At 36.6% G+C, this 25,793-nt stretch overlaps 2 protein-coding genes across 3 annotated transcripts; one reads left to right on the forward strand and one right to left on the reverse strand.

The window, feature by feature from the left end:
* The first annotated feature begins 1,636 nt into the window (after nt 1-1,636).
* On the forward strand, nt 1,637-6,306 carry LOC110729867 (protein PAF1 homolog). The gene is made up of 13 exons (XM_021909657.1): nt 1,637-1,938; nt 2,207-3,197; nt 3,404-3,472; nt 3,824-3,931; nt 4,036-4,216; nt 4,299-4,375; nt 4,470-4,589; nt 4,806-4,911; nt 5,086-5,172; nt 5,285-5,353; nt 5,450-5,521; nt 5,640-5,783; nt 5,866-6,306. The coding sequence occupies exons 2-13, from the start codon at nt 2,230-2,232 to the stop codon at nt 6,013-6,015; spliced, it is 2,151 nt and encodes a 716-aa protein (XP_021765349.1). The 5' UTR covers nt 1,637-1,938; nt 2,207-2,229; the 3' UTR covers nt 6,016-6,306.
* Nucleotides 6,307-6,653: 347 nt separating this feature from the next.
* LOC110729866 (MMS19 nucleotide excision repair protein homolog) lies at nt 6,654-23,199 on the reverse strand. Of its 2 annotated transcripts, none has more exons than XM_021909656.1 (22): nt 22,582-23,199; nt 22,428-22,490; nt 22,255-22,309; nt 20,006-20,103; nt 19,227-19,385; nt 19,003-19,062; nt 18,348-18,536; nt 18,048-18,095; nt 16,883-16,969; nt 16,057-16,786; nt 14,978-15,357; nt 14,543-14,616; nt 14,035-14,140; nt 13,042-13,901; nt 12,568-12,643; nt 12,323-12,434; nt 9,677-9,753; nt 9,266-9,346; nt 8,806-8,885; nt 8,663-8,715; nt 8,154-8,256; nt 6,654-7,044 (listed from the first exon to the last, which is right to left on the reverse strand). In XM_021909656.1, the coding sequence occupies exons 1-20, from the start codon at nt 22,651-22,653 to the stop codon at nt 8,700-8,702; spliced, it is 3,423 nt and encodes a 1,140-aa protein (XP_021765348.1). In that variant the 5' UTR covers nt 22,654-23,199; the 3' UTR covers nt 6,654-7,044; nt 8,154-8,256; nt 8,663-8,699. The 2 variants fall into 2 exon arrangements, with proteins under 2 accessions (XP_021765348.1, XP_021765347.1); XM_021909655.1 differs by having other exon boundaries at nt 18,048-18,101; nt 22,582-23,198.
* Between the last annotated feature and the right edge of the window lie 2,594 nt (nt 23,200-25,793).

The following is a 25,793-nucleotide window of genomic DNA, read 5'->3' on the forward strand; positions in this document are numbered from 1 at the left end:
TACATAGAATATATTCTAAATTTATGACAAAGAATATCTGATCTTTTTACAATTTCTATCAGTTATTTTCTACAATGGGTACGGTAATTAATAATTACGATGGAGAAAATAATAACTGTCACCATCAATCTTTAAATAGACCCGACCCCATTATCAAGTAATCAATCTTATCAAACTATATCTCTTTGGTAGTTGATTAGTGCTTGCCTTAGCATCTAGGCTTAGGCCCTGTTCTATTGAGCTGCTCTGCTCTGCTGAAATCTGCTCTGCTCTGCTCTGCTGAAATCTTCTTTGCTCTGCTCTGTTTAAAAATAATAATTAATAATAACAATAATAGTAATTAATAATAACAATAATATTGATTAATATTTAATAATAATATTGATTAATATTTAATAATAATAATAATAATTAATATTTAATTATCATAATAATAATTAATATTTAATTATCATAATAATGATTAATATTTAACAATCACAATAATTAATAATTCACAATAAAAATAATTAATATATAATAATATTAATTAATAATTAATTAAAATAATAATTAATAATTAATAATTAATAACAATTTCTAATATTTAATGATCATAATAATAACACTTATTTTTTTTTGAGGGAATAATAATACTTAATATTTAATAATAATACTAAATATTTAATATTATTTTATAATAATATATAATGATATAAAAAGAATAAAAAAAGCTTCAAAACAATATGAAAACCTTCATAATAATAATAATAATAATAATAATAATAATAAAATAATGAGATAATATTAATAATACTAAAAATAAAATAATAATAATAATAATAATTAAATAATGTGATAATAATATTAATAATACTTAAAATAAAATAATAATAATATTAATAACAACAACAATAATAATAATAATAATAATAATTAAATAATACGATAATAATATTAATAATACTTAAAATAAAATAATAATAATATTAACAATAAAAAATAATAATAATAATAGTAGTAATAATAATAATACTAATAATAATAATAATGCTGAAATCTGCTCTGCTCTGCTGACCACTCTACTATGCCAAAAGCTCAAAAGAATAGGGCCTTAGTAACCTACGTTAGAATAGTCTTAGTTTATCTTCTAATGTAATGAGATCTATGATCTTCTCCAATTATAATGACAATGTTAGAGGTAATCTTTTTTTCTATCATGACGTTCAACAATTTTGCTTGTTTGCATGCGCCACTTGCCCACTTTGAGTTGAATATTAAATAACTTTTGCTTGTTTCATTTAATATGCTTGTTTGAATTATGAAATTGGTTTTGTTAGTAAATTTATCCTTTGAAATTACTCGTATATTAACGAATCTCTTCTAATAGATACAATTACCCTCAAGACATTTTAGACCTCAAATGATAAGGTTAATTACTTGTTGAATATTTCTTATCTCAATAGGTAACAGGGCCTGAAAACTATCAATGTTAATCATTAAAGACAATGATGTCTGATTGTATAAGTTCATAATTTAACCTAATTTAACTTAATAAACACTTTCTATTTTAATTGTTTAAGGAATATTGTTACCGCCTTCATCCTAATTACTTGTCTCACAGGCTACAACCATTTGCTCCAAGTTGAGCAAATAAAAAAAAAATAGAGATATATCCCATATAGGTGAGAATAGGACTCAAAAATAGGAAAGTAAATTAGAAAGTAACAATAATCTTTAAACAAAGTGAATCAAAACAGGAAATTAAAATAATTACACATCTTAATAGATAATTATATATATTAATCAAGTGAATTAAAAAGACAAATAAACCTTCCCTCAATTGGAGCATTTTTACGAGCTTCACCCTCTTCTCTCTCTCCTCCATTGAAGCGTAATCTGAATTCTTTGTTGAAGCGGCTTCTGAGCTTTTTCTCCTCCATTGAAGCAGCTTCTGAGGTAAGATGTTCTTTCTTTGTAATAATCGAATGTCAATTTCACAATCTAATGTTAATCGTTAATTTGATTGTCAGTATACTCAATTTAGGGTTCTTCTTGGGTGATTTGATTATTGAACTATTAGGTGTTAATTCTGTTACTGAAAGATTAAGTAGCGATTTTGTTGTTTGAATTTTGATATGCATATAATTAAGCGAAAAGAATTTAACTTTGAAGTTTGAACTTTGATTTGATGATTGAGTCAAATTTGGCTGTTAATGTGTTGCAGGATTTTGTAAATATAACCCTTTAATGTTAGGACGAAACTATGAAAAAGGAATTTTTGTCCCTGGACCGAGGGCGGCTGCCCCGGCTCCGCCACAACAACCATCATTTGCACCTCCACCCCCTACACAAAACCCGCTTCCACCACCGCCATCACGGCCCCAATCTCAGTATACTCAGAATTGGGGTTCGGCGCCTCCGCCTTACCCTCAAAACTATACACAAGTGACTGCCAATCAAAATTTCCAGCATTCAGGGTATAATTCAGGTAGTCAGCAATATCAACCACCCCCACCACCACCACCCCAGCAGCAACCACAGCAATACCCTTTTCAGCCACCGCCACCTCCACCTCCACCTGATTCGTCGTATGCTCCTCCACCACCTCCCCCTCCTTCCAGTGGTCAAAACTCGGGCAATGTACATCAACAGTATTACCCTACATCACAATACTCTCAATTTAGTCAACAGCAGCCTCCTTTACAGCCATTGCAACCGCCCCCTCCACCTCCTCCTCCACCGTCTTCCCCGCCTCCTAGTTCATCTGTTCCTCCACCACCACCCCCTCCATCATCTCCCCCTCCACCACCTCAAAATAAAGAGAGTGGGGGAGAGAGAGGGAGGCATGAGAGAGATAAAAGGTCTTCAAAAGAGGGGAATCACCACGTATCTTCTAGGCAGCACAAGCCTCCAGTACCTCCCGGTCTTGTGAAAAAAGCTAATGGAACTTCTGGAAGGGTTGAGACGGAGGAAGAAAGGAGGTTGAGGAAGAAGCGGGAAATGGAGAAGCAAAAACAAGAAGAGAGACATAAGCAGCACTTGAAAGAGGCGCAACATCGGCAAAAGCCACCCCAGACTTTGCCTTCTGTAGTGAAACCTGGTAATATGTCGATTTCAGGGTCTAGGATTGGTGAGAAAAGGAGTGCTCCAGTTCTAGGAGGTGACAGGGATGAAAACCCGATGAAGAGACAGACAGCATTCATGTGCAGGATGAAGTAAGTAGTTTTCTGGTCATTCATGTTGTTATATTTTTAATACATTGGTCTGAAAGTTGCCTTATGGGCTACTTTGTAATTCTGCTTGTTCTTTTCCACATGTATATGGTGCCTGTACTTTCTCTGCAGCTTTCATGAAGCTGTAGGAAGATTTCTATATTGTTTTTTCTGCTACTATGCATACACTGACAAATTATCTATGATAGGTTCCGGAATGAACTGCCTGATCCATCTGCCCAGCCAAAGCTTATGTCTTTAAAAAGAGATAAGGACAGGTATGTGGTTGTGCCCTTGTACCTGATATGGGTATTCTGTTCTGCTGCATGTTTACCTTGCTTATTACTCTACTACTTCAAATTTTGAGCAGTTGTTAGTTGGGGCTTGTGAATTGTGATGTGTTGGGTTGATGGTTCCTATGCGCAGTATATAGACTAATATTAATATAAAGCATCATGGTTGAAACTAGTTTTCTATCCCACTGTTAAGAACTTAATTGAACAATTGGTAGTTATTTCAAGTTTGAACAAAGTCCTCTTGATTTAATGCGCAAGAATTTTCATTTGTCTTTGATTAGATGTGACAGATGATTACTTGATGTGACGTAAAGCTCCTGTCTTTGTTTGCAGATTTACTCGGTATACTATCACGTCACTGGAGAAAATGCATAAACCAAAGCTTTATGTGGAGCCTGATCTTGGCATTCCACTTGACCTCCTTGATCTTAGTGTCTACAAGTATGTATTATCTTTTGCTGTTCATTGGACTATTTCCTTGTACTTGCTTTTCTATATAGCAACTAACTCATAAATTATATTTTGGTTTTTCTGTCAACTTCTAGCCCTCTCAAAGAGAGGTATCCTCTTGCTCCGGAAGATGAGGAATTGCTACGTGATGATGAGCAAGTGACTCCATTAAAGAGAGATGGAATTAAGAGAAAAGAACGCCCCAGTGATCAAGGTGTCTCTTGGCTTGTTAAGACACAATATATTTCTGCTCTCAGCAATGATGGGACGAAACAGGTTATTTCTCATGATCTAACTGTCTTACGACGCCTAAGTAACATAGTTTGACATTTACTGACTGATATATGTATATCTGCAGTCCTTAACTGAAAAGCAAGCAAAAGAATTGCGTGAAATGAGAGAAGGCCGTAGCTATTTGCAAAATCTTAACAATAGGTTTGGTTCATTGTATCCTTTGTTTCAAAGTTTGAGGGACTTATTCAATCTAAATCAGTAACTCTTTGCTCAACCCTCTGTTTCCTCTTTTCAGGGAAAGACAAATTCAGGAAATCCAAGCATCATTTGAGGCTTGCAAAGTACGTCCTGTACATGCTACCAATAAAATCTTGAAGCCTGTGGAAGTTCTACCATTGCTTCCTTATTTTGATCGGTATGATATTCCATCTGTTAGGCTCATCAATTATGTTTTTTTTTATTTTTTATTTGTTCTTTATTGTTACTCCGTACTCTGTATTATTTTGTCTTTGGAACATTTTTTATGTAGTATTACCTATACTGTTGGTTTACTACATTAGACAATAGCTGTTTTTTGTTTGCATGCGAGTTTGAGGTATCTTGCTGATTTATGCATCATATGATGCTACAGTTATGATGACCAGTTTGTTGTCGCCAACTTTGATGGAGAACCTACAGCTGACTCGGAGTTGTTCAGCAAAATGCACAAATCTGTTCGCAAGGACATTGAATCAAAGGTAATTTTCTAGACTACTTAATCGGCAGCTCAATTAATGATTATTCTTATTATTTTAATATATTGAACTTTAGCTTGTAATACATTGCTTCTTTCACTTTTTTTTTAACTCTTTTCTCAAGCTTATACATTCTGTGATGCAATTTTAACTGATCTGCTCTGTCTATTGCTACAGGCTGTAATGAAAAGTTTTACGGCAACAGGATCTGATCCTGATAAACCTGAACGATTTTTGGGATACATGGTCCCGTCAACGGATGAGGTAGATATCACGTGATTAGCTACTTGTATATTATAAAATTGACAGTACTGTTTGCACTTGCACTGGTTTACATCTAGCAAACTTTGCTGACAAGCTTTGTTGATTTTGACAGCTATCAAAGGACATCTTCGATGAAGATGAAGATGTCTCGTATTCCTGGGTCCGAGAATATAATTGGGATGTATGTACTATGATTTGTTTTCTTGCAGCATTTTAAAGTCTTGTGTTCAGCCATTTGGGATTAATACTGAAGGTATTTTTTTTTTGGTCAATACAGGTCAAAGGAGAAGACCCAGATGAACTCTCAACATACTTGGTGTCATTTGACGAAGATGCTGCTCGCTACTTGGTATTTTCAACTTTCTTTTCCCTACCCTACCTTTTTATAAAAGACAGACCGTCCACTGTTGTGAGCGTTGTACTCGTATTGGTCTTCTAAAATTGCAAAATTATTGTTGTCATTGCAGCCTCTTCCTACAAAGCTTGCACTGAGAAAAAGGAGGTCAAAAGAGGGAAGGTCCCAGGAAGATGGAGAACAGTTTGTTCAACCGGGCAAGCTTACTGTCAGGAGAAGGGAGACTACCTCTGTCATTGAAAGGAAAGAATCAGTGGTATGATGTTAAACTCAAATCTTGTGTAGTGGGGATCAGGGAAGTTAAATTACTGATGGATTTTTGTCTGTGATGTTTTCAGAATGATTCTTACTATAGATCCGGTCCTTCAAGATCAAGTAGACCGGAATCTGATATTGAAGAAGAGGATCAAGAACGTATGGATGTCGGGGATGCTGGGGACGATCAAATGGGGCATTACAGTGGAGGGGATGACTATTTGTCTGAGTGACACGAATGACATGTAAACACAAATGTTGATCAAGGTAGTATGTCATCCAAGAACAAATTTTTCTACTAGCTAATTTGAAAGATTTTTGGTAGCTATTTATCCTTTGATTTTTTGGTAGTTCATTCCTTTTTACTTTCAACTTTTTCATTAGATTAGATCATCACAGTAGCTTCAACAAGACGGGAGTTGGAGTACTGCTGAAAGCAGAGTAGATTGTAGAGGAAATATATGTATTTAACTTTTTATAGTATAATTGGAATGATTCAAATATTTCAGTTTTGTATTGTTCAACTTGCCTACAAGCTGTAAGAATTACGCGATCTAATAATACATCTCATACCATATTAACTAATTTCTCAACTCTGAACTTCAGCAGCATTTGTTTTGCATTTTCAATTAAAACCCCTATCCCAATAACAAAATACAAGTCCCACGTTTGTAATGATCTCAAGTGGCTACAACATACATCCCAATTAGATTCTCAGACCCAGGTGTACGAGCATATATTCTTCAGGATGTCTTGTAATCCCGGTGTAGATGAGGATGTCTTGTACTCCTGGTCCTGAGTCCAAGCATATAATTGTAATCATATTTCAAATATTTGACACCTTTTTAAATTCTGAAACAGAACCAGAACATGAACAAGATAGAAGATATAATTAACGTCTTAAGGATTACATTTATGCTTTCTTCATATAGTAATACAAACACATCTTTAAAAATCTTCCCAGTCCTCATTGCCATTACACCCTAGTGAAAAGAAGTGTAGGTGGTACCTACATACGGAAGAAAACTCAAGCCAACTCTAAAATTAGTCGCGACAAAAAGAATATGATGAATAATGAGGTTGATCTTGCAGCTACAAGTCATAGTAACTTCACATTAATCATCAGTGCCAAAATGTAATGGACTTGTTTCACACCATATACTGATAGGTAACAAGACAATGAAACATTTACACAGTTTCAAATTTACACAACCTCGCCCATTGATCAGCTGATGTGAGTTGAGCTGATGTTTCCAGAAGACCTGCAGAGACATGTTTCACGAGTTAATAAGTAATTCTTTTTTCACAACAAAAAAATTGGAAAAATACAGCAATTCCAAAAGCAACTAAAAAAGCGCATATTCCCTCATATGATTAAGTATAAAAGGAAAGCAAGAGAGGACAAGGAATATGCCACACTAGACATAAAGACAAGAAAACTAGAGTGAAGATTTAAGGCATTTCGAACCCATTAAGATCATTAATCATAGGGAAGAAAAATTACTTCCATGAGCCTTACGCTTCATTGGGTATAACATTAGTAAAGGAAAGTGATAGGGACATAAAGGAAGAGAAGGGAAAGGAAAGAAATTGTACCTGCATTGTTTGGTTTAGTGGGAGTGTGAAGAGAAGAGAGTAATTATGATTGATGACTTTTAATTCTCTTCTCTCAAATTTCTCCAATTTTGGAAAGGAAGGAAAGTGAAAATTTTATAAAGGGGCTTTCCTATCACTTCACTTCCTTTCCTATCATATCATGTTTCAAACCAAAGATGAGAACATGATATAAACCATTTTGTCAACTGAAAAGTGATATGCCCAGTGAAAAGTGATGAGAACAAAATACAAAACCCTTAACAGGTGGGCACACTGGACAAGAGAGTGAAGCCCTCAACAGAATTATATTAACCCAAAAGATATACGTACAAAGCTTCAGATACTCTGGGTCTACTTTAGTGTCTGGGCTGGAAATGGGGTTGTATAATGTACAGATTATGAAATTAGATTGGTTAACTCAGCAGAAATTAACTAAATGAAACAACCACTAATGAATGATCATTAGCCTCAACAAATTAGTCCCCTAAACTATTTCAAAACGTAATAAATGCAACGAGGACCTTGTACATAAGCCAGCAATGTCACCATTGTTAGGTATGGGGAGCATCACAAGGGAGGAAATTAATATTTATACATTAACTGTTATACAGTAGTACCTAGCTAGTCAAAAGTCTCAAGACTAGTAAAAACTAAAAAGGCTGTTCCACATGCACCATAGAGAAAATATATTGTAGGACTGTAGCCTGTAGGAGAGTAATTGACAAAAAAAAAAAAAAAAAAAAAAAAAAAAAAAAAAAAAAAAAACCAATCATACCTCTAAATTCGTTCAGCTTTTCTTGCTGATTTCTCATCATCTCATGATACAGCCTCCACCAAGATAAATTACTATCCCATGCTAGGTGGAAATAACAGAAGATCTACACAAAAAAGCAGAACACATTAGTGTACAATCTGTACAATGAATTGCCAATTCCTCTCTTGTGTCTGCACCTGAACCCAATTAGAAATATCCCCCTTTTCTTTCAGTCTAGGAGGCTATGCAATGTGCAATTCCTCCCCACCCTTTTCCTTCATGTGTCTACTCTATTAGCCCATAGTTGTCTTTACTGAATATTTTACGGGTCATTAATACAACTCCTGTCACTTTTATGCTTATAGAGTGTACCTTTTATTGCTCAACATTATCATTTAGTCCCTTATCTCCAAACTTTGAGAACAGCCTCAGCACCACTCTATATAAATCAGGATAGCACTGCACACATCTAACCCACTCCCTTAGTGAGTTCTATACTAAGGTTATCGAAGAAGAATTATAAAGCTTACCACGCAACTCCTATTGGTCTTAATAATAACAAATTCTTCATGCGAGTGAAGACCTGTTAAACAAAAATACAATTTAATAAGAGAAGTATCTATGAGGGATCAACTACGATATAGATGGTAAGAGCGATATAAATAATACAGACCATGCTTGCCGGCATCTGACAGCTTCTTGGCGAACACTCCTCTTTGGATCATCAAGAACCTTGGACAAAGCTCTTAGCACCTAAATTATCAAACATAAATTCCAACATTAACCAATTCCATCTCTTTGGCATTACATTGGCTCAAGGGAAGGGTATTTCAGATAGTTCTCAATTTACAACTAATTTCAATTCACCAGTCATCAGAACATTTTCGGACAGTTCAGTGATAGGAAATGCAGTCAGGACTCAGATTACACACAATAACCCGAGGGCATGATGATTTTTGCTCAGAACATCCTAGCATACACCTCCTTGTACATAAATTTTTATTACTTTTACCAAAAAAAAAAAAAAAAGCAGCAAAATTAACTACCAAAATAAGGTTCTTCCCAAAAAGTAATTGTCTTGACCATTATAGGGAAGGTACAGATGTTTTTTGGGTATAGAAAGTTATATTAACCTGTAACCGCATTGGATAAATTCTTGTATGAGGCATCCCTGACACAGCAACAAGACACTGTACTGCAGTTTCTCGTACAAGCTGCATAAATTCAGAAGGAACTAGTAAATTACTTCATCACAATCAAGCTGAATTACATACGTGAAAACTAGAAACATCAGCCTTCAGAGCCACAGGTCAAGCAGAGAGAAGAACAAAACAAGCTGCACTTGCGTATAATTGTCTGTAAATTTAGTTACTTCAGGGGTACTTTATGAATTAACACTGGGAATGTATTGTGAATTCTTAAAGTATAAAGCTACTTGGTGAGAATACCTAATTTAAAATAAAGGCATGCAGAATTAGTTATGCCAAACAATGTAAAAAAACAAAAAAGATGAAAAAAGAAAGCTACTAAGTGACATATATTACCATCTTATGGGGATAAGAGACAAGTCCAGTCAAGCAGTTTATTATAACATGGACATTCTCAACAGCAGTGTCTTGTCCTGCAAAAGATAGAAGTGTAATACATATATTCATTAGGTATCCAGAAGCTAATAGTAATAATATTAAAAAATATTTAATATCTTATTGAAAATAGACTTTCAAAGAAAATATAGCAAGCTCAGAAAAATGTCTTGCAGTTATTTCCTTCTAGATAAAAATGAGTACTATCAATGATCTTACCTAAAGTACTGATTTTGTACGACTATTTATAATCTCAAAAGGGGAAACTAAATCAATGTGCAACCTGAGATCATTAGTTTGGTTCCAGCATCACTAAAGCAGATTTAAGCAGAAATTTGCTAACAGGTATTGTTCTCAGTCTCACCACTCAATTGCAAAGTGTTCTTACTTCCACAATGGAGAAACTAAATACGTCCAAATATACTGAAAGTAGGATTGTGTCTTCAAGGGCTTTTCTTAAAAAATTGTTTGAAAAAATTGTTTTGGTCGCAATCGTGGGAACAATCATGATGTAACGGAAACAGAATTGATGTGTTGATCGCGGATTGTATCTTGGTCATCACAATACGATTTGATTTCAAAGCCTTTATAGGGTTTTATATCAACTGTATGCTATTACAGTAGTAGTTATAGTAGACTACTAGAGGCTTGAACCATTATTAGGGGAGACATGGGGCATTTTTAGCTATATCTTTGAATAATAAAGTAATATTCAACTCGGATTTGAATGTTTGATTTGAATGATATTGTGGAATTCGAAAAAAACACCACTAACTGAACCAAACAATTTCAGCACCATCAATTGAAATCTCTTTACAATACGACCTAATTGAACAAAGCGGTCATATACTTGTACCATGCTTACAACTTACAAGTCTTTTCAATGCTGCTGAGCAAGATCCTATAGGTATTAGCTTCTCCAATTGCAAACTTCATCTGGAAGGCAAAGATTCCTCTAAACATGATAAACCTTCAAGTGAAGTATGGGGTTGGGAAGGATTAATACTAAGATAGGCTCCAAGTCAAAGTGGGCTATTTTACCTGATATCTACTGCTTTCTGAGTTAACAGCAAATATTGTCACAATAGTCTTTGTTTTCATAGCAAGTATAGGGGGTTTGTCCTGAATTATAAATATTGGCAGCAGATTTTCTTTACAGGGTATGGAGATAAACAGGTAAGAGAAAAAAAGTTGATGTGGGTCAAAGCTGTTACGATGATTGTGTAGTGAATGACCATTTGTAGGATATAATAACATCTCTAGTGTTGCCATGGGCTAAGGCAGCTGAGACTACTAAGAGTTATTTGATTGTAATATAGGAGAGATTTACAGGAATTAGGTGGAATTGTAATACTACCTCCGTTTCATATTTTGTGCAACATTTACCAAAAATGATTGCTACGCATTATGTGCAACAATTTTTTTTTCTTTCCTTTTTAAGTTGTCATCTCTCTCTCTCTCTCTCTCTCCTCATCACATGCATCATTATCTCTCTCTCCATTCAACACTCAAACAAATTTTGCCTAGGAGTCCGTGCAAGCTCATTTGTTGAATATAATATGAAACAGAGTTAGTAGTTGACACGTTTCTATTTTAGGCAAGTTTTATATGTTAAAATGTCATTTTTACCCTCACCAATTTCCCCAACTCATCTTCTATCTCCTCCCTTAAGCAAAGAATCTGATTTCTCACTCCTCCATTATCTTCCCCACTCCACCAACTCTATCATCAAAATCATCACCATCACTATCAACATCACAACCACCACCACCAGCACTTCTCTCTCCTCTCTTCCTTATAACATACCCAATTTCCCACATAAATCACCATTAAAAGCCCCCAGAGCTTCTCCTAGCTTCCTGTAATTCTGCCTAATCACCACCACGACACCGTTTGCCCAAACACCACAACCTTGCCGACCCCTGCTTGACACCACCTCTCTTTCCTGACGCAACCATCTCCCTCTCTCACTAACTCTCTCTCCCCCTCGAGTTCTCCTTTCTCCTCCGCGAACACCGCCACTCAAAACTACCTACGCCACAGAGGATAAAACCTTCAATCATATATTTATGACATTTTCAATCAGCTAATTTGTGCTTTTTTGTTTTAAATCTTTAATTGCTAAAAGAAAAAGGAGAGAGATTTTTGAAGGTGAGATGATCAAGAATGGAGATGCAGACGGTGCAGTTGAGGAGGAGAGAGAATGATGGTGAGTGGTTATGATGAGAGAGAAAGATACTCTTAGGCGATAACTGATAATGGTTGGTAGGTAAAAGGGTATTTTTGTCTTTAACCTTTCTTTCCCACTTCTCCTTAATTTGTGTGCTAAATAGAAATGTGTCAACTAATAAAAACGGAGGAGTATTGTTTTCTACTTGAGGACAATCCCTCCCTCATACTCTTTGGCCGCTAATAGATGCAAAGTAACAAAAAAATAAAACATAAAATAATGTGATTTTTTCAAAACTTTGGCTAACAATCATTCAATCATTCTAATCAATTTAAAAAAAAAATCATTCAATCTATTATTTAGACTTAGTAAGGCTGTAAACTGCATCTACTTTATCAACAAAGTAAATCATGATTCTGTGAAGTAGAATAACATACCAATCTTATCCATTAGAAGGCCAGAAAGAACCAGCAAGAGATTGTAGATCATATCTTTATTGAGTATGTCCTCACTAAGTACAGAGATAACATCCAAGAGCAGAGGAAGCAGCTGCCAAAAATGTCAAAAACAAGATCAGTTACAGCCTGAGGCATCCATTACTACAGAGAAAAAAAAAAAAAAAAAAAAAAAAAAAAAAAAAAAAAAAAAAAAGAAACAGCTTAGTAAAATCAGAGACCAAGACCTTCTTAGTTTCTGACAAGACAGCTGCTAGAGGTGTATCAGTGATAACATGTCCAATTGCCCGGTAAAGCATAGATCTGAAATTGCAGAGAGTAGTATGTCTGTTTATAAGACTATAACACGAATTATTATAACATAAAACTTGACACTAGCAAAGCATTTAAAACATGTGGAAGTTGGCCTAGCTGCAATGACACATCACAGATTTATGCATATGTGCTGCCTTAAATTCATGGCAGATAAATCCAAATACAGATCGAAGCAACATATATGGTAGTTCTCAGAATGTCAGTTGTAAAATAGAATCATAAGAAACTACCCTACTGGACAACACAGCTTGAACATGCATGAAAATAGCTCACTTGTAGAATTGATAGACATTATAGAATCAACAGTCAGAATACATATTAAGGGATGAACTTCATAGGTGATGTAATTGTAAGAATCAAGAATTCAAGAGCTTTATTTTGGGTACCTCACTGTAGGGGAATGGGTCTTTTTCGCAGCAGACAGCAGAATTGGCATCACAGTAGAGAAAAACCGTTGCTTGTGTAGAGGCCTTATAGTAGCATGAAATGTTTTATTCAAACAATCCTCAGAATCGCTCATAAGAACATGAAACGCATCTGCTGCAGACCTCGCCAACGATTGCTGCACCACCTCTCTCTCTAACCCACCTATATTTTCAGCTAAGGTATCTAATTCACTGCTTAAAACTAAACATCTCAAGAAAATCATAGTTATGTCTTTTAACTTTTCATGCCCCCTCATTAGCAGCCCTTTCCCTATCCATGCAAGACCAGAGATACAATGGGCTTGAGGCAGTACACAATCAACTAATTTAGAACGAAGCTCATCAGAATCACAAATCTCAGAGCTACTAGAAAGAAAAAGATCACTACAACTTCCCAAGCTCCTTTCTAAAATCAAAGTCAGAACATCATCCAGGTAAAAGTAGCTAGAGTCCTGCGTGTCTTCTTTCGCTAGAGACATTTTATTGACAATTGAACCCAATGCTTGAGCTGATGTCACATGACCACTTATGAAAGCTGTCAGCAATGACTCAATAACAGCTCTTATGTTAGTAATTTGTGTCTTAGGGCGAAGTGCAATAATTACAGATGCAAACAATGTAGTAAGCCACTCATCTCTACATGTGAAACCATCTGAATCTTCTGATATTTGCAACTCTTTAAGCTTGGAAGGCACAAAGTAGGGTGAGAAAGATAAGTGGAATGAAATCACTTTAAAAGCTTTCTCGATGATTCGCCATTGATTTTCCTCTGACAACATAGCAACAGCTAGCTTTAATGCCATCTTTGTTGCATCGAGAAGCTGCTAAGCCATTAGAAAATTTTAGTTCCCATATCATAGAGAATATAGAGTTTAGTTACAAAAAATAGATGGAGCCTATATGCTGAGAGTTAAGACCACAATAAAAGGCTTTAAAATGAACTTATTTACTTACCTTTCCTTCAACACAAAAACTGCTTCCCATGGCTGCTTCAATTTGATCCCAAACATCAATGGCTAAGCGGAATGGAACAATTTCAGAGCCCTCACACAAGTGAAACCTAAGCCCACATGGACAATAATTCAAGTCAACAATTTCTACTTATTAGGCCATTGTCCTCAGGTAAACGACTAGCATCAATGAGTGATAGCAAAATCATAGGTAAACAAGAATCAATGGGGGGTCAAATAGAAGAATATATGGAATGATGGGCAACTAAATTATCTTCATTGTAGAAATTTTTTTTACGGTGATTTGTCCCTTTGGAAGTGTTACAGTTGATCTTTTAATCATATTCAAGATAATTGCTGAACTGATTTTAGCTAATACCCATTTAGTCAGTTATCATAGTGTATACAAGGAACGTGAACTGAATGAGATTCCTTTATATTACAGAGAGAGCTAAATAGATACAATGAGCTTTTGGTGAGATGGATGGAGTATTTTTCTAGTTAGTAAATACCGTGGAAGCAAGTTCTTAGAGTAGCAATCCAAAAGCTGGACCAGTTCTGCACTCAGTTTCACATCGCCATCAACCTATTAAAGAAAAAGCCAAAGTAACATTACCACTTCTGTAAATGCATGATCAAGGCAAGGATTTGCGCAATTGCTAGAATACACAGATGTACTCCCTCTGTCCCAATTCCTTTGTCAAATGCTTTTTAGGTGTACAAGTTTAGCAGCAACATGACATTTTTAGTAACCCTTCTATCACAACAATTTTTTTTGTCAAAGTTGGGTACTACACCTACCAACTGAATTTCTCCTCTCTACTATTCACTTCCATTAAATTGGTGCCAAAAGTATTTGTGGAAACCACAATGGAAAACAGGGAGGAAGTCCATAATATAAAATGATGCAGCAAGTAGAACAGATAACAAAAGGTATAAAAACATACATAGACTTTAGCAAACTTGGCAGACATAGCTTCTTGCCATTCTTGAACAATTCTCAACAGAAACGTATACCCACTAGCACTAATTTTAGATAGTGCTTCTAAAAGTAGAGAATAAGGCATTGTGGAATCATCCAGTGAGATCAACACAATCATCCTCTCAACAGCAGTAGACATGAAGCCCAGCAACTTCTCAGAACAATGGTATTCATTCAGAAATGTACCAATTTCTGTTAGTGCATTTATCGATGCTTTCCATAGTGCAGTCACATCAAAATTATTAGTGGCAATTGATACCAATGTAACCACAATATTCTCAAACAATGATTTTGACACTGGAGCAGAATCTCCAGGGAATGTAGCCAGAATCTGAAGACCTTTCACTGCAACACATTATAACAAGTATAAATAAATATGGATAAGAATAAAATGGCCTCAGATTCCACATCCATAGTCCATGCAATAATTAACCTTTAGCCTTATTACGACAAAATTTGAAACAAAAGTGCAAACAAGTTATCAGAACTCATAAACAAAATGTATTAAAGATTGTTATCTCTCAAAAGTTGGTACAAAACAGTTACAGGTAGCGTTTGGCAAGGTTATTCTGCCGACAGAGAACAGGCCCTGTAAGTAGATTATCCAGAGAAAATTCAACAATGAATTTAGAATGGACATTTCATTTTATATTGTGTCTGATGAGGAATCTCTTCAGAAAAGAACATGAAAATACGGCACACAAAATTTTAAATCAGTAAAACTTAATCCAAAACTGCACACAAATTATTAATCAGTAGAACTTAATCTGAAAACATTCTTCATATTCGACTTTTGCTAAAAAAAAAAAAAAGATTCCCTTTCAAGTTCCTTTATCATAATACTCAAACCCTCCTGGTGGACGGAAAGAAAAAGGATATATGAAGAAGGGACAGATGAATGGTGTCCGGCAGGTATGGGGGAGTATAGGTATGAATAAGATAAAGGTAGAACATACAGCCACCTTTTGTTTTTATGTGTACTCTCGAAAAATTAAATAGTCATCCCATGATATTAAAGAAGCATCATGAAGCCAAAGCACTAACCTTTAATAGAAATATATGCTTCATGATAGATCTTGTTTGTACTTGGTACCAAATCAGAGACCATTTCCTTCATCAATGAACTAGAACATCCAACAAGCTTCTGGCACCACGCATCATTGACAAAATTTGAACTTGAGCTGATTTGAACAGAAGCAACAGCCAACACTCTACATGCACCAAGGATTTCGACGCAAAGATAAAGGGCACTGAAATTCAATTTCTGGCAAGGAGAATCAGAATCTATAGCTAGCACATCTTTTTTATCAGTATTAGCCGGAACCCTGAGATTGTCCAGTAAATGGAGGAAGAGAGTATCAAACACCATATTGCATGAAGATGTTGATGCTTTTGCCAAAACAGAGAAAATACGACCAACAAAACAAAGTTCCTGCTCATTCTGTGGTGGAATAGAATCGGAACTTCCAGAAGCAGTAAATGAGTTGATAAGGTTGTTTATGTCCCTATCTTTAAGAACTAAGTTCAGGAAGCCACTGTTCTGTTGTGAGGCAACCTTTTGCAGAAGATTTAGTGCTTCTTTTGTAATTTCATTCTCTTCAAAGCTCATACCATTTGATAAATCTGAAGCAAAGGATGAAACATCTTCTCTTGAGCCTCTAGGCAAATTACATATTGCAGCTTTCAAAGAGTTCCATATAGCTTCAGCATGCTTTGCTATTCTATCAGGCCCGTACTTTATAGTGCAGTCGCTTAGATATTTTAGTGAATCAATCTGTTGACATTAAATCTAGCTCAGGAAAAGCAATAAAGTACCAAATTCTTAAAGTAGCTGCACCGAGGCACATATGTAACTGTATTCATTACCAACCTTTGCGAGAGGCAGATTAGAAGAAAGCTTCTCCAGAAGCAAGGGAACGGCAAATGGCTCAAAAAAGGGTGAAGCAGAAAATGCCATCTGAATATTCAAAAAATTAGAAGGATGAAAATTTGAAATTGAAATTCAAAGACAACAAAAGATTCAAAAGCAACAGAAGACAAAATTATTGTAATATTATGGATCTTGAAGCCCATGTAAGTTTGTGTTAATTCCTAAAACAAATAATAATGGTATAGTCAAAACCCTTAAGTACCAAACCCCTTGCAACCAGTCAGATGGACCAGTGGACCTTCATATAATTAGGTTGGCCAAAATGGCACACCCTTGGCACCAACATTCCAAGCACCAATAGCATCCTTACAGAACACCACACCTTATTCTTTGAGAATTGAGAATAGTTATAGAACAGGCTGTATAGCATTATAGTTAAAGTAAAACTTTTTACACAACTCTCCTGCAGTTCATTCCCTTTAATTGTGGATCCAACTAGACTTCACAGCTCATATATTTATATACACACACATAATCAGGTTGCACCAGAGATCAGATCAAGCATAACTGGAAAATAAGACCTTTCTGGAACCTCAGGCAGGCACCATTAGCAATGAGAACATACAGAACAAAAAATGCATGCTAACAAGACCAGCTCCCCTTGTTAGGGAAGACATCCAGGTTCAACTGGTAACTAAAGACACTATCGTCTTGGAGGTAGAAACCTCTTTGTAACTTAGATCTGCTCTGGTAACAACTTTCACATCAGGATGTTCAGGGAACGGGATAGACGAGGATTTTTGAAAAGTAGACTCGGTGAAACAGAGGCCTAAAACATAATTTTGAATCATTAGTGAACAGATATATCTTAGTTTGAAAAGATGTACTGGCAATTTGTAACACAAGACATACTTTTTTACACATTGTTGTAATAGTTAAATCTCCACTATTTTTAAGGAAACAACCCAACCTCCCCATAATGCAAACTCAGAATACTTCAGACAACAACTAGTTAGAATTATGAGGCTTTAAAATTAATGAAGTCCAGTTCACTGACTCCAAGCATTCATAAACCTATATTCGCAACCGGAAACGAATGCGCTTGATACAGAAATACTGCTCACGAACATATTCAATTGAACAAAGCACGCAAGAAATTGCATACCATCAAAGCCCTTGAAAGGTCCTCTCTGCTGATATCAACATCTTCACTCTTTGGCTGGATGAGAATGCACCCAAAACAATATAAAGTAGGAAAATTAATCTGAGAACTTCAAATCACAGAGAAGATGTAAAAGCTCTGTCTCAGACAAAAAGATAAACAAGGGTATTGGCCTCACAGCAGCAAAGGAAACAGATCGCTAAGTGAAGAAAGTAGGCCCGTCTATAGGGAGCAATAATTAGATAGATGGAATATTTAAAAACAGTGAAAAGATATATCAAGTATTCAAGTTATCAAACTTACATGTGTGTAGTGGATAGGAAAATAACGGCCAATAATATCAAAGAAGTCCTCAGCAAAATTAGCTACAGGTCCAGAAGGATCAGGAAAAATTTGTGCCAGACCCTCCACAATATGGAAAACATGCATCAAGCACTGAGGATCTTTTTCTCCTTCGATGGCTTCACAGACACCATAAACAACGTGGTCACCCTAAAGTATAAGTGAAGCTCGTTAAGGATGATTTTTAAGCTCTAAAAGTTGAGAAACATTGCAGATGAAATCAGCATGCATATTCAAAACCTTATATATGCAAATCAATGAGCCAAAGGCCCAAAAGTATAAATTCAGAGACACTTGTGAAAACTATATAACACAGGCGTGTAATATCAAAACCACGACAGTGAGGTGGACAGTAGATATTATAACAGCATGAAATATAGAGACAACAATGATAGTACTATAGTAGAACAAGATTGGAGGATTCCATCAACACAAAGTGCACATGAATGACACAACAGCCACAATGCCACATAAAAAAATTCCCAAAAAGCAACTAACAAGATTTCAGATCAAAGCATTAGTAATAGTAGATAGTGCTAGCTAATCAATTATTACTGATAGAACTTACTTGAGAAAGACCTGAAACGGGATTTGTACAAAGGATTAAACAACATACCAGTGTGGAAATCGATTCTGGGTAACGATTAAGAAGGCCTTCTAGAAATTCAAAGCACAGCTGCAGCAATAACATCAAAGATAAGCTAGAGCTATGTGTCCAATGCTTCAACAAGAACAAACAAAATGAACATGAATCAATGCCGCAAACAAGAAAAATCTTTTCCAACATTGTTACTACTTACTAAAAACATTATTCACATAAGGTACCTTGTCACATCATACCTTCCTGTCATGTTGTCCCAGAGATTGCACCTGTAAGTTTTCCAAAAAGGACTGGGCCAAAATCTTAGCATCAGTTCCAGTGATCACACCTGCATTAAATTTTCTTCTCACAAGGGCCAGACAACCAACAAGTGCTCCACGTAATGCTCTCCAATCTGCCTAATGAAATTTAGTATCATACATCACATTACAAAAACAAAATAGATATTTTACTAACTTCATCCCAATATTATAGAACAATTTTATTTGATGGTTAAAACTCATTAACCTAGACCATTGATTTACTTTTTAAAAAATGTTGAGTAATGATAGAAAAAAATATTATAGCTGCATAATATATATTTAGCAAGGTTTGACTACTTTCAGATGTCTCTATTCAATTAGGATTGAAGGGAGTATTCTCTTTTACAAGAGCCCACAAGTCACAACCATTGTTTATCATTTACCTCTCAATAGACTATATATTAGAAGATGCACAGACCATTGTTTATTTGAGAGATGATAATGTCAAAATAAATTGATGTATGAAATTTAACACGCCAAGCTTTGATCTAAAGCATTTAAAAGAAAAATATTAGCAAAAAAGTAAAAACAAAGAAAGAGGAAGCCAAGTTTTAGATTACAATTAATAGAAAACTTACTTTGCTCTCAAAATATACTCAATATTTAAAAATAAATAAAAGGGAATGCATAAGAAACTTCATCACTAGATGACAACAGCAAAAAGACAAAATTATCTCCCCCAATTAAATAAAATTCATAAGGAGTTGCAGCCTTACCAGTCTCTCACTGAAGAATCCTACTAAGGTGTGTATAGTAGTTCTATCTAGCGGCTTTGTTTGAAGATGCCCAAGCACTTCTGCAAGGAGAAGTATACCTATAAAGAAACAAGCAACCACTGATCACACATGAATCAAACAGTTCAATGAGAGCAGCAGAAACAAAACATATAACAGTATAAAAATACTACAGAGTACAGAATCATTGACTTTGCAAAACCGCCTACTATTCAGGATTTCAGGTGACATAAATCCTATTATACTCCCACCACAGAAGAAAAAAAAATTAATTAAAAAATAAAATATAAATAAATAAATAAACGCCGTGTTTGGTTCATGTCGTGACCTGTCAAAGAACTATGTACAGCTCTCATAATTGGTAACTCAGCTATAAAAGCATGCAAATAAATGTAGTTGAGAATGTACAATGCTGCCTGTTCAACTTCACCACAATGCATGTTTGTTTCTTTAATACTTCCTCCGTTTCTTTTTAGTTGCAACACTTTCCTATTTTGGAAATTGCTAATTACTTGCAAAACTTTCCATTTTAAACATTTCTTTCTCTCTATCTCTCTCCTACCCACATGGGTCCCTCTTATTTTTCTCTCTATCTTTCTCCTCTTCAAAAATTGCTTAGGAAACCGTGAAAATAAAAGTGTTGCAACTAAAAAAAAAAAAAAAAAAAAAAAAAGGAGGAGGAAGTATGTTATTTTGGTTAAATACCAGTAAATACACTTGTCAGAGTTGCATGAAAGCAAGAAATACGTAGTAGGAAACTAGGAATTAAGCCATGTAGTTCTCCTATTAAATACGAAGTAGTAAATAGTGGAGTAGTTCAAGAATCAGCTCAAAATTGGCTTTCTCGAGGCTCATTTAATTTCAACATGATATCACAATTGGCAAACAGGATAATATTATATCAATCATACATGAGAAAACAGGATAATCAGCTTGTTATGCTTGGGATTGATTGTCAAATACAAGTAAAATCAAGCTGACCATCATGAAGATCTAATCTCTCTTTTATTTTATTTTTTATCAATGACTATCTAGCATCATTCTAGCATAACTTTCACAGCTTCTCATCTATGTTTCTTCAGCCCCTTGACAACTTCTACCTATTTTGTCAGAAAAAATGATTCAGTGTATCGATGCATTATAGTTATGCATTATATTGGGCATCAATAACACAGGTACGGAGGTACCCCTTAATAGCTCGAACGTGCCAATTCCTTGTCCTAAACCAAAAATGATTGCTAATTGCTGAAAAAAATTACAAAAGCATAACCCCCTAAACTTAGGATGGGTCTTGATTTGGTTGGTGGTGGCCCACCATGGGTGATGGGGCGGGGGTGGATTTTACATTGTACCCGCCCCACTTCGCACCCCGCCTCATCCCCACCTCACACCCACATCTATATATTTTTAAAAACAAAATTATATACTTTTATACTATTTTATAACAAAAAAATTATGTAAAATAAAATAGTAGATATAATAATTTGTAATACAGTAATATTATAACTAAAAAAGTGTGTAATATTAACAATTTTTTTTTTTTTTTTTTGGTAATCTATATAATTTTGTTGGATTGTATAATGAGAGGTGGGAATTAGGCGGGTCTTAGTGGGGATGGATATCCAAGCGGGGGATGAGGCGGGGATGGTTTTGGAATTGTACCCGCCCGGGCGGGGATGAGGATGAATTTTGGACCCGCCGCAAGGATGGGGATGGGGATGAAATTTTAGGTGGGGATGCGGATGGGAAGGCCAACATCCGCCCCGCCCTGCCTCGCCCCATTGACATCCCTACCTAAACTACAAACAATACCCTCAACTAAAAAAATTATAAAACCTTCGCTGGTATCCTCACCTTGCAACTACCACTGTGCCGCCCCACTCCCAATAGCATCCACTAACAACACATATGCACATATCATCTGTTAGCATCTATACAACTACCTCATAAACATGGTTTCCTGACATTCATGCTACCAAGAATCTCAATTGTGCACAAAAAGAAATCTCAAGTGAGTACAAAACATCGACTCGAGTTCCCCTTACAAGCAATAACCTAACTAAAATTTTCTCATGATATTAAGCTAGAAAATTTAACACCAATATTTCTTATTCACCATTTACTAGAAAGACAAACATCAGCAACAAATAAACAAAAGGGAAGAACTAATCTTATTATAAATGGATGTGACACATATAATTAAATTCAAAGTTTAAGAACGAAAACAGTACCTCTTGCACGAAGAATATGGTCAGTGGTGGTCAAATACAGCTCCATTTCCTTAACCTAATGTCACCCAAATTAGAAATACAGAGAATGCAATGAATTTAATATAAAACCCGGAAATTTGTTAAAAATTAACGAAGAAAAAATTGATGTAGTTACAAATTAGCAAAAAATTTACCAAAAACTCCATTGTAATTGAGTCATTCTTCAACAGAGAAACAATTGAATTCACACTTGCAATCTGCAAAGAAAGTTGTAAAATTGGGAAATTGAGGTTCAAATTTTGATTAACTATAAATGAAATTATAAAGCTAAAATTGAAGAAATTGGACCTGTTGAGCAGAGGTGGCTGAAGAATCAACAAAGGATTCGATTTGTTTTATCAATGATGTATGTGGCTCCATATATTTCTTGAGAATTATACAGAGAAGGGAAAAGCGTGATACTTGTAATTGATAAGTGAATGAAGGAGAAGATTTGAGACTTGAAAGTTCGAAGAATCACTTTCGATTTTCTGGGTTTAAGGGTTTAAGGGGTTCTTTATAACAAGACATAAAAGATTATAAGTACTCCCTCCATTCTAGCCTACAACGGTTAAACGTTTCTACACCGGGATCTGATTGTTTTGATGGATACTCCGTCTTTCATTTAATACCCACGTGGCTAATCACAACACTAGGCCTTGTACAAAATTTACGAAGTAGGATTGTTACTAGTACATGAAGTCTATGCGATGCAACTTTTTTTTTTTTTTTGGTATTTTTTTAAAGGAAATACTGTAAACAATCACCTCTCAAAGCACTGGAAATTGATTTTTTTTTTTTGGCAAAGGGGAAACAAAGCTCAAAGCTACCCAAGGCCCTTTCTAACAATGATTGCTAGATTGTGGGCCTTGTCTACTATTCTCCTAAGTACTTGACAAAAGCAAACATAATATAGGCTATCAACCAAGGATATAATTTTCCTGATAATGTTCTTGTACTCCTTAGGTGCTTTTGCTTTATCTTGAATGAATTGGACGCTGCTTCTGTTGTCCGTTCTTATCTCGATATATCTGGACATCGGCCTGAATACCCTATTCTATCCCTTTCCTGATTGCTAGGAGCTCGCACTGCAGCGCACTTCCTCCTGCGACCACCTCAATCTCTTCTCCTACCATGATGTCACGCCTTGTGATTACCCATCCAACCGCCACAGCATCCAATCCCTCACTAGCTGACTTCCACGAACCATCCAGTGTCACCACAATCAATTGTCCTTCATCGTGCTATCCCCTAGACCAGAACTGTTATGCGGGCTTCTCTGCACGCTTTTCCTCTGCATCTTCACCTAGTTGGGATGAAGTTGCTCCACACATTAGCCCTGCATGCTCTATGATGCTCATCAACCTACTTGGGTTTGGTTTGGCTTCTCTAAAGATTATATCATTCATGTGAATCCATATGCCCCATATGATGGCTATGGTCTTTTCTACGACTGCATAATCTTTTGGGGAATTCTTCATGGCGTAGGACAGTATATTCAGCATCCAAGTCTCCACTTGTATGCTCCTATCCCCCATCTGAATGCCTAGTTGATTGCAAGCCCAGATTCTTTTTACAATTTCACATTCATTGAACAGGTGGTTCAGGGTCTCATCCTCCAACTCACAAAAGGGGCACTTGATTAGGGGATTTTTATCCACCAATCACCGTTTGACAAGTGGACCAACCAGGTTCCGCCACGTGTCCTTCACGTAGGCCAATAGGAGCCTGCCACGTGTCAATCACAGATACGTCCTCTACGGACCAATTGAGACACGCCACGTGTCCACCCATGCCAAATGGGAAAACCGGCCAACAAGGCCCAATCCTGTCTAGAGGCCCGGTCAGCCCTAGGTTTACCCTAAACCTAGAGAGTGGCACGCTTCTCAAGACTATAAATACTTAATTAATCCTCATTAAAGGAAGAAGCAATTAATCTCACCTGAAGAACGGAACAGAACAGAAACGTTACGGAAGACACTAATAACCGGCTAATCTCGCTAACAAAGCAGATTACCAACATTAAACACTCTCACCTAGAGAGATCTTATTACTTTAATTTCCGTATTAATTACTCCTTAATCAGGTACTAACTTGACCGTTGGAGGCGGAGCTCTCAGGAGTCTCCGTTATTTTGCAGGTACAGGCGTCCGGTTCCAGTCTCGGAATTGTAACTCTCCCGCAGGACATCAGAAAACCCCGAAACATTTGGCGCCATCTGTGGGGAGAGTACTTCAGAGATGGCATCCAAGTCTGTACCGACTCCTGAAGAGAGGCGTCCCCTAAACGACCCTCAAGTTCAGTCGGACCATGACACCGAAAGTGAATTTGAAGTTGAAACTCATACAGCTCCAGACGGGACCCTAAGGGCCCGACGTACCCGTCATACCGAAAAGAGGGAACGGGAGCATCTTCAAACAGGAAGCGAGCCAGCAGGCGCACCGCCTGCTCGGCAACAGCCGACTGATGGGTCTGCTCCCATCACAAGAAACGAACTCATGACCTTCATGAGGGACTTCAAGGGAGAGATTCAAGAGTTGATCAACAAGAAGCCGCCTGCTTCAGTCAAGGAGCAGTCGGCCAAGAAACCTTCCACTTCACAGAAGAGGAAGCCAGTTCAAGGGCGAGAGGCGACTCCTCATCCTAAATCTAGGAAGCGGGAGCCACCTGTTCTTGATTTCACAAAATTCCGTTATCCTACAGGAAATAGGAAACCGGTTCGTCATATTCAGGCGGACGGGTCAAAGCAAACATTCACGGATGCTCGGCTACTGCTAGAGCAGAAGAAGAGTGACCGATTGTCAGAGTCGGCTTCTACTTCAGACTTTCAAGACAGTTTGCGAAATGCCTCGATGAGGCATACTCAGTCGTACCATGAGAGTCAGTCAGGCGGCACCTCCCGTCTGTCCGGCTTTCATAGTGCCCAGGCGGTACCAAACTTACCATTTGTGCCGCAACAACAGTATTTTATGCAGCCACCTCCATTTGGTGGACCTGCAGCAAAAAACGTCCAACCTATGGACTGGCAGCTACGGTTGCTTAGACTTGGTGAACAGCCGTCGGCCTTCTCCAAGGAAATTACTGAAGCCGCTCAGCCGGCCAAAGTAAAAAATGTACTAGTAGGCGCCTATGACGGCACTACTAACCCAGAAGACCATCTGATGGCATTCACCAACCTGATGTACCTTCAAGGGTTGGATGATCCCATTTGGTGCAAGTGTTTCCCAGCGACTCTCAAGGGAATCGCACAGCAATGGTTCGGCAACCTGCCGACTGGTTGTGTAAATAGCTTCAGGACGCTTGCTTACTTGTTTTCCTCCAACTTCGCCATGAACATCCCTGCGAAGAAAACGACCCTTGATTTGGGAACAATTCAGCAGGGCGAGAAGGAGGGGCTTCGTTCTTACATCAGGCGGTTCAACCTGATGAGAATACAGATTCAAGGGTTACCGGATGAGGTAGCTTATACCGACTTTTTTAGAGGTCTCAAAGACGGGTCTACCTTCAAATTTGATTTGGTT

Source organism: Chenopodium quinoa, unplaced genomic scaffold (assembly GCF_001683475.1).
Source record: "Chenopodium quinoa cultivar QQ74 unplaced genomic scaffold, ASM168347v1, whole genome shotgun sequence".
Classification (NCBI taxonomy): Eukaryota; Viridiplantae; Streptophyta; class Magnoliopsida; order Caryophyllales; family Amaranthaceae; genus Chenopodium; species Chenopodium quinoa.